This window comes from Notamacropus eugenii, chromosome 5 (assembly GCF_028372415.1).
Source record: "Notamacropus eugenii isolate mMacEug1 chromosome 5, mMacEug1.pri_v2, whole genome shotgun sequence".
NCBI classification, from domain to species: domain Eukaryota; kingdom Metazoa; phylum Chordata; class Mammalia; order Diprotodontia; family Macropodidae; genus Notamacropus; species Notamacropus eugenii.
In genome coordinates, this window is record NC_092876.1 from 131,978,224 (window position 1) to 131,991,349 (window position 13,126).

General features: G+C 50.7%; 1 protein-coding gene across 2 annotated transcripts in view; it reads right to left on the reverse strand.

Annotated features, from left to right (window-relative positions):
* Positions 1-1,550: 1,550 nt before the first annotated feature.
* RELT (RELT TNF receptor) overlaps positions 1,551-13,126 on the reverse strand; it is a 54,560-nt gene continuing 42,984 nt past the window's right edge. For both annotated transcript variants that reach the window (XM_072610929.1, XM_072610928.1), the window contains 7 exons: positions 12,731-12,991; positions 10,146-10,226; positions 8,002-8,083; positions 7,059-7,316; positions 2,910-3,117; positions 2,301-2,350; positions 1,551-1,940 (listed from right to left, as the gene is read on the reverse strand). In XM_072610929.1, coding sequence (XP_072467030.1) covers positions 2,303-2,350; positions 2,910-3,117; positions 7,059-7,316; positions 8,002-8,083; positions 10,146-10,226; positions 12,731-12,991 — 938 coding nt within the window. In that variant the 3' untranslated portion in view covers positions 1,551-1,940; positions 2,301-2,302. The remainder of the gene's footprint in view (positions 1,941-2,300; positions 2,351-2,909; positions 3,118-7,058; positions 7,317-8,001; positions 8,084-10,145; positions 10,227-12,730; positions 12,992-13,126) is intronic.

Consider the following 13,126-nt stretch of genomic DNA (forward strand, 5'->3'; position numbering starts at 1 on the left):
GGGAAAGCAAATTGGGGGCCCAGGGAAAGTCAACAAGGCGTAGCCAGGGGTGTCACAACTGGGGTGGTCAGCACCTAGAGCCCACATCTTCCCTTACTACTGCACTGGCCAGGGCTTTGAGCCATGGGGATTCTAAAGCACTTTTTTTAGGGGAAGAGGGGAGAAAATGGGACATGGTAGTACAGAGGCCCCCCAACTACAGCTGACAACACAGAACAAGTTTGGTTTTTAAATTTAAAAACAGCCATTCACCCCTGGGGGGCGGGGTGGAGGGGGCTGCTTGACATGCATTAAGGCACCCCCCTTCCTCGTGCAGAAGCAAGGCCCTGGGTTAGGCTGGTGGGGAGTAGGGGGAAGAGCAGCTAGCTGGAGAATCTAATAAAGCTATTGATCCAGCTTGAGGGGGAGGAAGGGGAGGGGAGGGAGCTGAGATATACCATATAGACCCCAAACTGTCCCTGCCCCCAAGCAGAGAGAAGCAAGCCTGTACCTGCTCCACTGGGGAGAGGGGGCATTGTGGGTCCTACTGAGAACAACAGGGGAGGCTTCTCAGGGAAATGCAGGGGAAAACTCTCAAGCATCACCCTAAGTCACATTTTTTTCCTTTCCAGATATGGGTGGGAGATCGTGGCTCAGTGAGCAGAACAGGAGTTGGTAAATGGGAGCTCAGAGGTAAAATGACAAGGACATACAGCAAGTTAGGTTCAGAATGTCAAAGCTGGGGGGACCTCTATAAAAGCCACCAAGTCCAGCCCTTCATTTTACAGGAGTAAACAGACCCATACAAATTAAGGGAGGCAAAGCTGGACCCAGAACTCAGTTCTCCTGAGATTTGCTTCTGCTCCATGGCTGCTTCCCCTCCCAGCAGCCTCAGGGACTCAATTAGACTTCTACCAGAAGCCCCATAGCTGGGGGTGGTCATAGGATCAGAGACTTAGAACTGGTGAGGAAACTTATACACAGAGAGTAAATGGTCAGAGCTTGGGATTTGAGCCCAAATGCTAAGTCCCTTCCCCTCAGATCTCCCATCTAAATCACACACCAAAATCTCTTCCCATGAACAAGCGCCATCCTGGAGATTAAGATCAGGTGCTGGAGAGGGGACAATGGGGAAGGGAAGAGGAGGTGTGGTGGGTAGGACCTCTTTCCCCATGACTATAGGGCAACAGAAGGGCCTTTGGCCTGTGAGTTAGGAGACCCAAGTTCTGGCCCTTGTTCTGCCAAGTTCACTGGGACCTTTGTAAGGTTTCTTCTCTCTGGGCCCATCTTCTCACTTACCCAGTGACTGAAATACATGATCCTAGCTCTAACATTCTGTGACAGCAGACCTCCAGCATTTATTCTTCCCCTGCATTTCCTGACTCCTACTTCCCTTGCCCAGGAGTGATAAGATGAAGAGGAAGCTGGGCCCTTCGCTTTTCCTGGAAGCCCCTGCATGGGGATGGATGGATAGATGGGTCACCAGGGTTGGGGCAAGATGTCCCATCCATGAAACATTGGGAAGGAAATTCCCACTTGTGTGTGAATGATGCCATCTTTGAGGACCCAGGACGCTGGGTTGGATGTCTTGCCAGAGCAAGGGAAAGACCAGATCACCAGGAAGGGAGACTTGCTACTAGCACAGAGCAGATGGTGAAGGTGGGGTGGGGGTGGGGGTGGGAACAGGGTAAGGAGACAGGGCAGCCCACTCCTCATCAAGTATGGGCATCTCCTTCCCTCTCTTCCCTGGACAAGATCATATTTTCCTTTAAAATAAGCTGCCTGTGGTAGCTCAGGCTGAAGTGAGCTCTCTCCCCTGCCACTGCCCACTTCCCAGAGCTCACTGGGGCTGCCCAGGGGGCAGGGGCCTGGGGGACAGCCCCCTGGGGCCTCAGGTTGCTGCCAACTCCCAGGCTCCAATGTCTCACAGGGCCCTGGGCCTGAGCGGATCATAAGGGCACCTGTAAGAAGAGAGAGAGAGGACTAAGGGATGCTCTCAGAAATCCTAGGAGCCCTGGTGGGTCCTTTAGCCTGTCAGAGTCTAGGACACAAACTCCCTGCCCCATCCCTACCCTGGGGAGAGGTCCCCCTCTACCTCTCATATGAAATGCTTTCCTCTGGCTCATCTCTCAAGGTTCAGCCCATATCTCTCCCCTCCCCCACTTCCTTTCCCGCTAACCTCTGCCCACAGTGATCTGAAGGCCCCCCTCTTGTTTCTGTTTCTAAAAACAAACTGCATTGTGTACTTCCTCAGGCTGTGGACTCCCCACAGGCAGGCTGTCTCCCCCCTCAGTGCAGGGACTCCCCCAGTGCTACATTACCTTCAGATGACCAAGTTGGATTCACTTAGCCTGACCACGTATCGATTTTCCTAGGGAAGAAGTTGTAACAAAGATGAGAAACAGGGGAACAGTTGTAGGCTGGCCCCCAAAGTGTGCAAAACTCCTTGAGGGAAGGAGCTGTTTCATTCTCACTTTGTATTGCCTGGAGTTGGGCACAGGGGAGTCACTCATGTAATCCAATGCCCTCCTTTTACAGAGGAGACTGCATCTCTAGTTGGTTAAAACCTGCCTCTTCTAACATCACGCACACAGGATGTACTTAATAATGTTTGGTGTGTAACTACAGGAAACGATGGGCCTTCTAACTTCATTCTGGGCCCAATTCACAGAATGATAAACACATCTCCCTGGGAGTCAGTAGGAAGCAAGGGATGAGCTAGGAGAGAGATATATGGGGCTACTGGGAGCTGGAAACTCTGGGAGGCCCAAGCTGGACCAAAACTCCGTTTCTAACATCCTTACCCCTGACTGAGCTTGGATGTGGCTGCTCTCAGGGACCAGGTCCCGTGGACCATCCCCTTCCCCAGTGTCAAAACACACACACACACACACACACCCATGCCCCAGCCCTCCTATCATCAAGCTCACCTCTGATTTGCTCTCTGTTATCCCAGATGCTGTGGTTTTCAGCCATTTGGGTCTCCCTCCACCACTGCCCAGAAGGGCCCTGTTCTCAGGGGGGAGCCCAGGTGGAGGAGCTTCAGCCACTTCCCCTTCCTCACTGGTTTCTGAGATGGTTTTCACCTCTGGGGGTGGTGGGCTCGGCCGCTGCTCAGGGATTCGGGCCACACGAAACCTGGAAGAAAGAGTGCAGAGATACATGGAAAGGGGTAGGCTGAGAGCAGAGGTAAAGAAGCTGCAGCCTCGAGGTCACATGTGGCCTTCTAGGTCCTCAAGTACAGCCCTATGAATCTAAACGTCACAAAAGTTCACAGATTCCATCAAAGGGCCACACTTGAGGACTTAGAGGGCCACATGTGGCCTTGAAGCTACAGGTTCCCCACCCTGGGGTTAGAATGATTAGGAGATAAAAATGGTGTGGTCCAGCAGAAAAAGAGCTCAGCTTGGTATCACAGGATCTGCTCTGGTCCTGTGTGACCTTGGCCAACCCTCTCATTATCCTCTGAGCCTCAGTTTCCTCATCTATAAACCAAATGAGTTAGAGTAGATGACCCCTCAGGTACATGGATGACCATGACCGTTTAGGTACTTTTCCAGCCTTAGATTTAGGAGCCTATAAAAGTGGTAATGGGGGAGGAGAGAGGCCAGGAAACTGGACAGTCAACCACAGAGTCAAATACATTGGATAACAGCAATGAACCCTGTCCCCCACTCCCCCATCCCAAACTGCTGCCAATGGAGCCAACTCCCCATTGACTGCTCTGCCAGCTCCTCATCTCCTTAGCCAGATGAGAAGTCTGATGACTTCCTTTGGTCTAAACAGGATCCAGCTGGTGCAGGGTGGGTCCAGGGATCTGAAGTTCAGAATGAGGTTAGAAGCACAGGGGCCTACTAGTCCAGGACATATTAATGTACCTATACGACTGAGGTGCTTCCTTCCCCTGAGGTGTTATTTCTGAATCTCTGTATTTTCTCCTTCATTTGGAAAAATCCAAGAAAATACACTCTTAGAGTCTGGAGGAGTGCATGGACACAGGGCAAGGGGGAGAGAAGGGAATAGCCACAAAGGGATGTGAGATCTGGAAATGGGCATCACCATAAGCACTGGACTTGGAGTCAGGAAGACTTGACTTTTTTGAAGTTTGAATCCTCCCTCAGCCACTTACTAAGCAAGCCATTTATCCTTTCTGTTCCTCAGCTTCCTCATCTATAAAATGAAGGAGCTGGAATCATAGTTCCTTTAAGTTTAGACATCATCTCAATGCAGGCAGCCAGACGCCGATCTATATACACCCATGCCTAGTCTCTCCTGAGCTTCAGTCCCAAATCACAGACATCTCCAACTGGATGTCCCGCTGGTGTCTCAAACTCAACATGTCCAAGATGAAACTTCTACTTTCTTCCCTCAACTGCTCCCCCCTTCAAAGTGCCCCTCATTTAGATCTGTGACTCCCAGGTCATCCTCGACCCCACCCCCCCACCCTCTACCATCTTGTCATCTCTACTTTCCCAACAACTCTTGTCTCCATACCCTTCTCTCTCCTCATACAGACACCACTCTTGTTCAGGCCTCATTGCTTCATGCAGAACACTGAGCTAGGCCTCTGGTCCCTGCCTTCAGTCTTTCCCTTCTCCAATCCATCCTCCAACACAGCTGCCAAAAACATCTTCCTGAAGTACAGATCTGACCATGTTATTTTTCTGTTCCAAAGTCTACACAGATTCCTTGCTTCCTTTTGGATAAATTACAAACTCATCAATTTCACAATGTGGCTTCACTCTACTGTTCTAGCCTTATTTTGCATTACTACCTTGATGCGGTCTATGTTCTAGCCAGACTGGCCTTCTTATTCTGACTAGATTCAGCATTCCCTCTCTCTCTCTGGATGTTGGTACTAGCTGCTTCCTATCCCTGGAATGGACTTTCCACTCACATTCCCTTCTTAGAATCCTTAGCTTTCTTCAGGGCTCAGCTTGGGTACTACCTCCTTACTGGGAGGTCATCCTGATCTCACTAATTGCTACCTCCCCAAATTATCTTAAATTTACTCATCTACTGAAACACCATCTCCCAGGGCAACCAGGTGGTACAGTGGATAGAGCAGCAGCCCTGAAGTCAGGAGGACCTGAGTTCAAATTTGACTTCAGACACGTCACAATTATTAGCTTTTTCATGACTCTGGGCAAGTCACTTAACCCTCATTGCCTCTCCAAACAAACAAAATCCATACTGTATCCCCCTAGAAGAAGGGGAAATTTTATCTCCCTTGAAGGTTCTTCAAGGCATGGACTTTTTAAAAAAATTCTTTCATTTTTATCTCTGTATCCCTTGTGCCTAGCACATAGTGGGTACTTCATAGCTACTTCCTGAGTTGAAGGGACTCTCCAAGGCCACACAGCTAGTAAGGAGCAGAGCCAAGTTTAGAAAAAATTCTAGCTCTTGGCCTCTACATCCAATGTTCATTCCAGCTCACTAACCCCCACTCTTATCAACAAAACTCTCTTCTGGAGATTTTTTTTTAAAATATAATGCACTAATTCAAAAGACAACCATCACTGAAAAAGAACAGCTACCACCAGTTTGGCTCTCGAGCATTCTTCCAAAACCCTAGGTCCCCATCCTTCTTCCCCTGGTTTACAAACTTCAATGTCCAATTCCTCATCTATGGCTGAAACTGGCTCTCCAGGGCTCGAAGCAAACTCAGAAGGATTAGGCCAAGAGGAGGCATTGCTATTAGACTGTACAAGCCGACCCAAGAACCTGTGGAAAGAAAACCACAAAGGGAGCAAAGGGAGCAACCACCCTCCTTTCCATTTTCTTAGCAGTCTCCATTTGTCAAGCCAGACATTGCAAAGAAATCTGTGCCTGGTGAAGGGGCTGGGGGTGGGGCAGAGTGAATAACTGTTATTGTTTGCTTGAGTAATCAAAGCTCTCTGTAGCCACAAATATGTCCCATCCAGTGCGCAGGAGACTCATTCAGGTACGTGCGACTGTAAGTGTACATCCCCATATGATCCCTTCCCAGCACACCTAACTGAAGCTCTCAGCACATCCTTGGAGACTCCCCTGATCTGGTCCAATCTCCTTTTATAGAGGAGGAACCCAGGGCTCTGAAGTAAAAAAGGGGAAAGTGGTTTTGCCCAGACATAGAACTAGGTAGTGGGTGGCAGAGCAAGGAGGAGTCTCCTGGATGTCACAAGGGAGCCCCAGGCTGAGGACAGTGAAGAGCCTGCCCTGCAGAGAGAAATGGATTGGCCTGAGACACAGGGGGAGAACTAGATAGCTCCTGGCAGAACTGCAGAGGTGAATTCCATGGGCTCTGCCTCGACATCCAAACTGTAGCAAGGGCTGCCTCAGACCCCAGGCTTCTGTCCTTCCACATCTCACTCCTTCTGGTTGACCTGCTCCTGATTTCTTTTCTCTTTAGTCTCTCTGTCTCTCTGTCTGTCTCTCTCTCTCTCTCTTTAGTTGGGGTTAAGTGACTTACCCAGGGTCACACAGTAAGTGTCAGAACAGATTTGAACTCAGAGCTGGTGCTCTATCCACTGCACCACTTTGCTGCCTTTTCCACTTTAATCTCGACCCTACTTATAGTCATGGAATCTGTGAAAGCTGAAAGGGACCTCAGGGATTGTCTAATCCAATCACTTCATTTCACCAAGGGGAAATGACTTGCCCGAGGGCATACATGTAGCAGATACTGGACTCCCACCAGTCAGCAACCACAGCCCTGCCTTGCACCTTCAATCCCCATGTCCCCCTGTTCTTCAGCTGTCCCCAGGCCTGCTATAGCCGCCACTCTGGATAAGTAGGATCACAGATCCTGAGCTGTCCAGCCCCCTCATTTTATAATAACCCCCATTTATATAGTCATCTGAGCTTCACTGCAACCCTCTCAGGGAGGTGCTATTACCGTTCCCATTTTGTGATGACACCAAGGCGCAGGGAGCTTAAGTGCCTTACGTCATACAAGTAAGCTTCAAAGACAGGTGCTGAATTCCTCTAGAGCCAAAGCTCTTTCTGCCATATCATGCAGCCTGTATCCAAAGTCTCCCCTGGCACCAGTGATCCCTCTTCCTCTCTCTACCCCCCTCCCCAATGGGCCCTGGCCTTACCTGCCCACAGAGAGGATGGTGATCTCCCCCGGGCGGCTCCCCTTGGGAGTGGGCTTGGTGCTGCCACCTCGGGGTGGCAGTGCGCTGGGGGTGGGAGTGGAGGCTTCGGCAGCTTCAGGGGACAGCAGGACCTCAGGCCACTTCCTCTGGCTACAGCGTGAACAGCTGGACCCGGAGCGGGAGGCCAGGCCTTGCACTGTGTGCAGGTGGTGCTGGTGCTGGCAGATGTGCGGTATGGGCGGGGGGCCTTGGATCAGCCTGGGAAGGGCAGGAAGGGATTAGCGTAGCCTCAGGCTTTGCCTGTTTCTCCCCTAGAGTCGCTACCCACAAAGACACCTGGAGACAATATGACTGACTGTACCCCAAGTAAAGAGAAAAGGGAAGAGAAAGAAGACAAGGAGGGAAAAAGGAGTTAGGAGGAAGAGAAAAAAGGAGGAGGAGGGTCCTTTCAACAGCCCCTCCAGCTGAAAATAGCCTCAGCACAGTGCCCGTCCCCACCAGCCTGGCCTCGCTGACCATACCCAACTCCCGAGGCCAAGCATTCCCTGTCTCCAGCCCATGCCACAGGGAGGGAGACTCTTGTCCCCTTGAGGAAAAAACAACTCTTCTTCCCTGAATCCTCAGAAAACAGCAAGACCACCTGGAGGCTAACAGCCAGTCCTCTGCCCCATCCACAGCCAGCTCCCCCAAGACTCCAGGCAGCAAAGGACAGGAGGAATCCCAGAGGACAGTGTGACCACAAGGAGAAAGCAGGCACCAGCAGCAAACCAAATCAGGCAGCAGAGGCAGGAGAAGTCAGGAGGGGAGGAAAAGCAAGCTGGGGGGAAGGAGAGCAAAGGAACCAGGTCAAAGTGAGCAAAGCAGCGAGGCAGCTGGTTAAAAACCCGAGTGGCTCTCGTCGCCCCTGCAGGCTGGCTCCCCATTGCTGACAGCCTCTGCTTACTTGGGCAAAGGTTTGTAACTGGTCTGCACGAGCTGCTTGCTGTGGTACTCTTTCAGCAGCTCCTCCAAGGCCGCCGCATTCTCTGGGAAGCAAAGGGCCAGAGGTCAGGGCCGGCCTGTCTTACCGGCTGTCTCCCTGTCCCCCGCCCCCTCCTCGAGAGGCTCTCTCTGAGAGATCCTTGGCCTTGTCCAGGTAACCACCAGCCACCGACGTTTACCTAGTTTCTGACCTCCTCACCCAGAGGCATAAAAGGCACAGAGGTAGTGTTTGTCATTCAGTCGATTAATCGTGTCTTGACTTTTCATGACCCCATTGAGGGTTTTCTTGGCAAAGATATTGGAATGTTTTGCCATTTCCTTCTCCAGTTCATTTTATAGATGAGTAAACTGAGGCAAACAGGGCTAAGTGACTTGCCCAGAGTCATACAGCTAGTAAGTGTCTGAGACCAGATTTGAATTTGGTTATCCTGACTCCAGCCAAGGCTGGCACTTTATCCGCTGTGCCACCTAGCTGTTCTAGAGGCAGTGTAGGGTAAGATAAAGAGCCCTGAAGGAAAGACTCCATCCCAGCTTAATCCCACAGAAAAGGCATCTTGTCTGGAGGCCTACAGAAATGGGGCTGTCATCATGTGATGGAAGCAGCCCATTCTACAAGATAGCTCCAGTTATTCCAATGTTCCCACTCCCTTGTGACTCCACCCCCAACTAGTCCTGTTCCCCTCTGAAGCCAAAAGGCCAAAGGGTCGGAGATCAAGAGCTGGAAAGAACCTCAGAGGCTACTGTGTTCTACTGCTTTAATTTAACATATGAGGAAACAGGCTGAAAGAGATAAAGCAACTTACTCAGTCACCTAGCTAGTAAATCCTAAAGCAGGATCTGAACGCATTTGTTCCTGATTCCTGGCTTGGCAGAGAGCACTACCCAGCTGCCTTAGGGCAACGCTTCAGAAACTGGAGGGCAGCAACCGTGTGGGAAGCCCAGACCCTGCTATAGATCGCACTGAAGTGTTTCTGTCTCTGGCCCTTGATCACAGAACTCCAGGGCTGGAAGGAACTCAGAAAGTTCCGAGAGCTCAGTGCCTATACCTTCCAGAGGAGGAAAGCGAAGGCCCCAAGGAAGCGGTGACCTTGCTAAAGTCACAGAATGAGGTGGTGACCAGGCCCAGGTTAGAAATCTGCCACGCAGAGGACCACCACACTCTCAGTCCCCACTGGGTACACACAGGAGGTATCTAAACTCGGCATCTCCTCCAGGGGCAAGAACATGGCCTGTGCAGCGGCCCCTTATCAGACAAAGGGCCAACAAGGCAGGAAGCATCTTCAGAAAGTGCTATCTTGGTCCCAGGCTCTGCTATGGCATACCAGCCTGGCACAGCCTGGCACAATGAGTAAACTGAGGCAAATGTTGATGAGGAGTTAGGAAATGGCTTTGGGCAAGTCATCTGATCTCTCTGAACCTCCGTCTCCTCAGGCCCTGGAAAATGGGGATGATAACATGAGGACCACCTATTTCACGGGGTTGTAGTGAGAAAAACACCTTGGTAAACCTTAAAATGTCCACTATTAACCATTATCATGACTGCTAGGAGCTAGGCACAACACGTAGAACACTGGATCTGCAGTGAGGAAGACCCGAGTTCAAATCCAACCTCAGACACTTACTAGCTGGGTAACCATGGGCAAGTCATTTCTCCTCTGTTGGCCTCAGCTTCCTCATCTGTAAAATGGGGATAATAATAGCATCCGCCTCCCAGGATCAAATGAGATAGTATTTCTAAAGTACTTTAACATATTTTAATAAATTAATAATTCTATTATTAATAATTGACTTGATGAAATAACCAATTTATATTAACTTAACAAATGCTTGTCTCCTCCTTTCCCCTCTGCCTTGGCAGAATCAGGAGGGGGCAGGTTTCAGATATTTGCACAGCAAGACAGCCCAAATTGCTTCCTTTCCCTAACTGAGTAACTGGGGCTGAATCAACAAGAAAGATCCCAATTCCCTAATCTGTGTTCCCACCAGGGCACTTCCTCTTATCTCAAGTGACTGGTCCTGGTAAAGTGTAAGATTTTAATGAGCCCCCAAGGTTCAAAGGGTGGGAAGAAGGGACAGTTGACATCCCAGCCCCTTCCCCAGCCTCACCTTTCTTCTCTGTGATAAGCCGGACTAAGACCCCAATGGTGTCCTCGTTGGGGTCATCCATTCGGTAGGCAGGGTTGGTCCCTGGGGAAGAAAGACAAGAGCCCATGAGACTTGGAGGGACACTGTGGGAACAGGATTCAAAGGCTGGGCAGGGAACCAGTGAGTGCTGCCCAATGCTGAGACTGACATGTGTGCTTGGTCTGTGGGGGTTTCTGAGGGGGTGGGGGCTGGTGTTCTCCTGCCTCTGTCTTTTTCCTACACCAACTTAAGGTTCTCTGCACGGGCATGAGTCTGGATTCCTGGGGCAACCCTGTAGCTATAGTGGTTCCTTTGCACAGAGCATGGGATCAGGATGCACAGACCCACAGAATGCCAGAGCTGGAAGGGAGCCTTAGAAACCCAGAACAACCACTTCATTTGTACAGACGAGGAAACTGAGGTGCCAAAAGGACTCATCAAAAGTCATCAAGTGAATCAGCAGCAGAGCCAGTGCTAGAATCCTTCCTTAACTGCAGCAGAAAGGATTGGGGTTAGATGGCTGGACACCTCCCCCATAAAGGCAAGATGAATTTTCCTCGGTTAAGAGAAAAGTCTTTCCTCTCTGTGTTTCCTAGCTAGTCCTTCCTAGGAAACAGAGATGTGGGAGGATACTGGGGGAGGAGTTATTAGTGGCTCTCAGACTTCTGCCTATCACCCCTACTACTCTCCAGGGAAAGAGACAGCTGGGGAAGCTTCCTCTACAGCTGCAGAGTTAATCGTGAACACACTTAGCCCCAGAATTCCTCTAGAGAATCCTGACATTCTATATCACCCACCTACCCACCCACCCACCCAAAGAGTTGTTGGCCTTCTGGCTTGGGAGAGGCCTTTAGCTGATGCAGCCTTAAGTGGGTCACCCTGAGTCTCCCTTCTACAGATGAGCTAATGTACAGGAAGGTTGGGGCCAGTAGTTGATGGCTGCAGTAATGAAGTTCTTATTCTCAGGCCCACATCAGGGGCTCTTAGCAGATCAAAAGGCAGCAAGAGAAAGAAGGGGTCTCAGGTGGTTGGAAACACCCCAATTCTCTCTGTAAACAAAACACAAATATAATGGTTCTGTCTTTGCCTGGGTCAGACAATATTGCATTATGTTAATGTGCATCGATGAGGACACAGCAGCCTACAGTGAAATAAAAAGACCATTTGGTTGGCAACAAAAGTGCCAACCCATATCCAGTCAGCTCATGTGCTGATTCTCCTTGGGCCTTAGAGCCCATGGATACATTTAGGACAAAAGGTAGCTGGGGGAAAATGAGCCTGGCTGGGAAGCATGAGTCCTGGGTTTTCCCTCCAGCTCTGTCCCTGACTTGGATGAGCGACTTCAGGTAAGTCCCTTCCCCTTCCCAGGTCACAACTTCCTCATCTGTCACACAAGGAGATATTCACTCAGCTCTCTTTGGGCCCCAATGCTACGTGGTTCTGAGGGGCAGGTCCTGGGAGCCTTTGCCCTGTCTTGGAGACTGTGCTAATCCACTTAGGACCCTCCCTCCTCTTCTTCAACCCCTTCCCCAGAAGGGGTTCAGGAAGGTAGAGGGAAAAATGTCTCCTCTGAGTCCCACCTTCCAGACCTCAGCCATCGGGGAAATTACAGGAAATCTTTGAGTTTCATACTATTATTCCCATTTTTACAGATGGGGAAACAGAGGCTGAGAGAGAGTGACTTGTCTGAGCCAAGAATTTGAGTCAGGATTCAAACTCAGGTTGCCTCTCAAGTCTGGTACCTAGCTTGATTCAACACCTTCAGAACTTTAGAACCTCCATCCTTTAAAACCTTTGACCCTCTAAGACTTTGGTTCCTTAGAAACTCATGTTCTTCAAATCCCTTAGCCCTAAAAAGGTCTAGGACTCAGAGGTTTGCAAGCTCTCATTCCATTTCTCTCCCATGTGCCTCTTTATCATCTAATTTCTTTTTTTTATAAGCCATCTGATTTCTGGAAGAGTTGTCTACTTCCTCACTGCATTCTCTCTCTAAGCCCTAACATGCCACTAAAACCACTCTTTCCCAGGTCTGCCAGGCCCTCCTCGTCGCCAAATCCAGCAACGTTTTCTCAATCCTTCTCCTTCTCTTCCTCTTCTCTACAGCTGTTACTGTTACCGCTGCTCATCTCTCTCCTGCCTGATACCATCTCCTCCTGGGACTTCCTGCTCTCAACTAGTTCTCCTAGCTGTCTGCCCTTTCCTTCTCCATCTGTTTTCCAAGTTCATCTTCCTCTCCTACTCACTAATTGTGTGGGTCTGTCCTGGGCCCTAATCTTCTCTCTAAATTCTCTCTGTGGGCGAGCTCCTCTCTGCTGATGATTCCTAAGTCTATGCCTGGCATCTCTCCTGGGTTCCAGACTGGAATATCCAGCCCACCTCCACCTGGACCTCCCATCAGCATCTCATCCTCACCGTCAGCTGCTCCCCCTTCCTTGGCCATGTGCACCTGGAGAAGGGTTGAGTCACCTCCTCTGACCAGGGCTCCCCCTCCCACCAAAGGCAGGGGGCATTCTGCCCAGGCTGAGACTTGCAGCTCCCCCCTCAAGACTCTGGAGCCCTCTTCTCACCGTTCTTGCCCTCAAACCCGGCCTCTTCACCACCGTCCTTGTGGGCTGTACAGTGATAGCCTTTCTTCTTGAGAAGGTTGCAGAGCAGGATCCCCAGCAGGCCCATCAGGCAGAAGATGGGGACGATGGCGATGACAGCGTACTGGGCTGCGGCTTCCTCGGGAACCTCGGCCTGTGTGCCATTCTCTGAGGGCCGGGCCTCAGGCCCCGGGCCGGCCTCCACATTACGACGCGGCCGGCCCCCACGCCCCAGGCCCCGCTCTGCCCTCAGCCAAAGAGGCAGGGCAGGGAAAGATGCAGAGTGGAGAAGGTAGAGGGAAAGTAGAGGCAGAGACACACAGGGTGGAGGGGGCAGAGAGAAAGCAGAAGACATGTGAAGGGAGAAGAGAGAGGGAG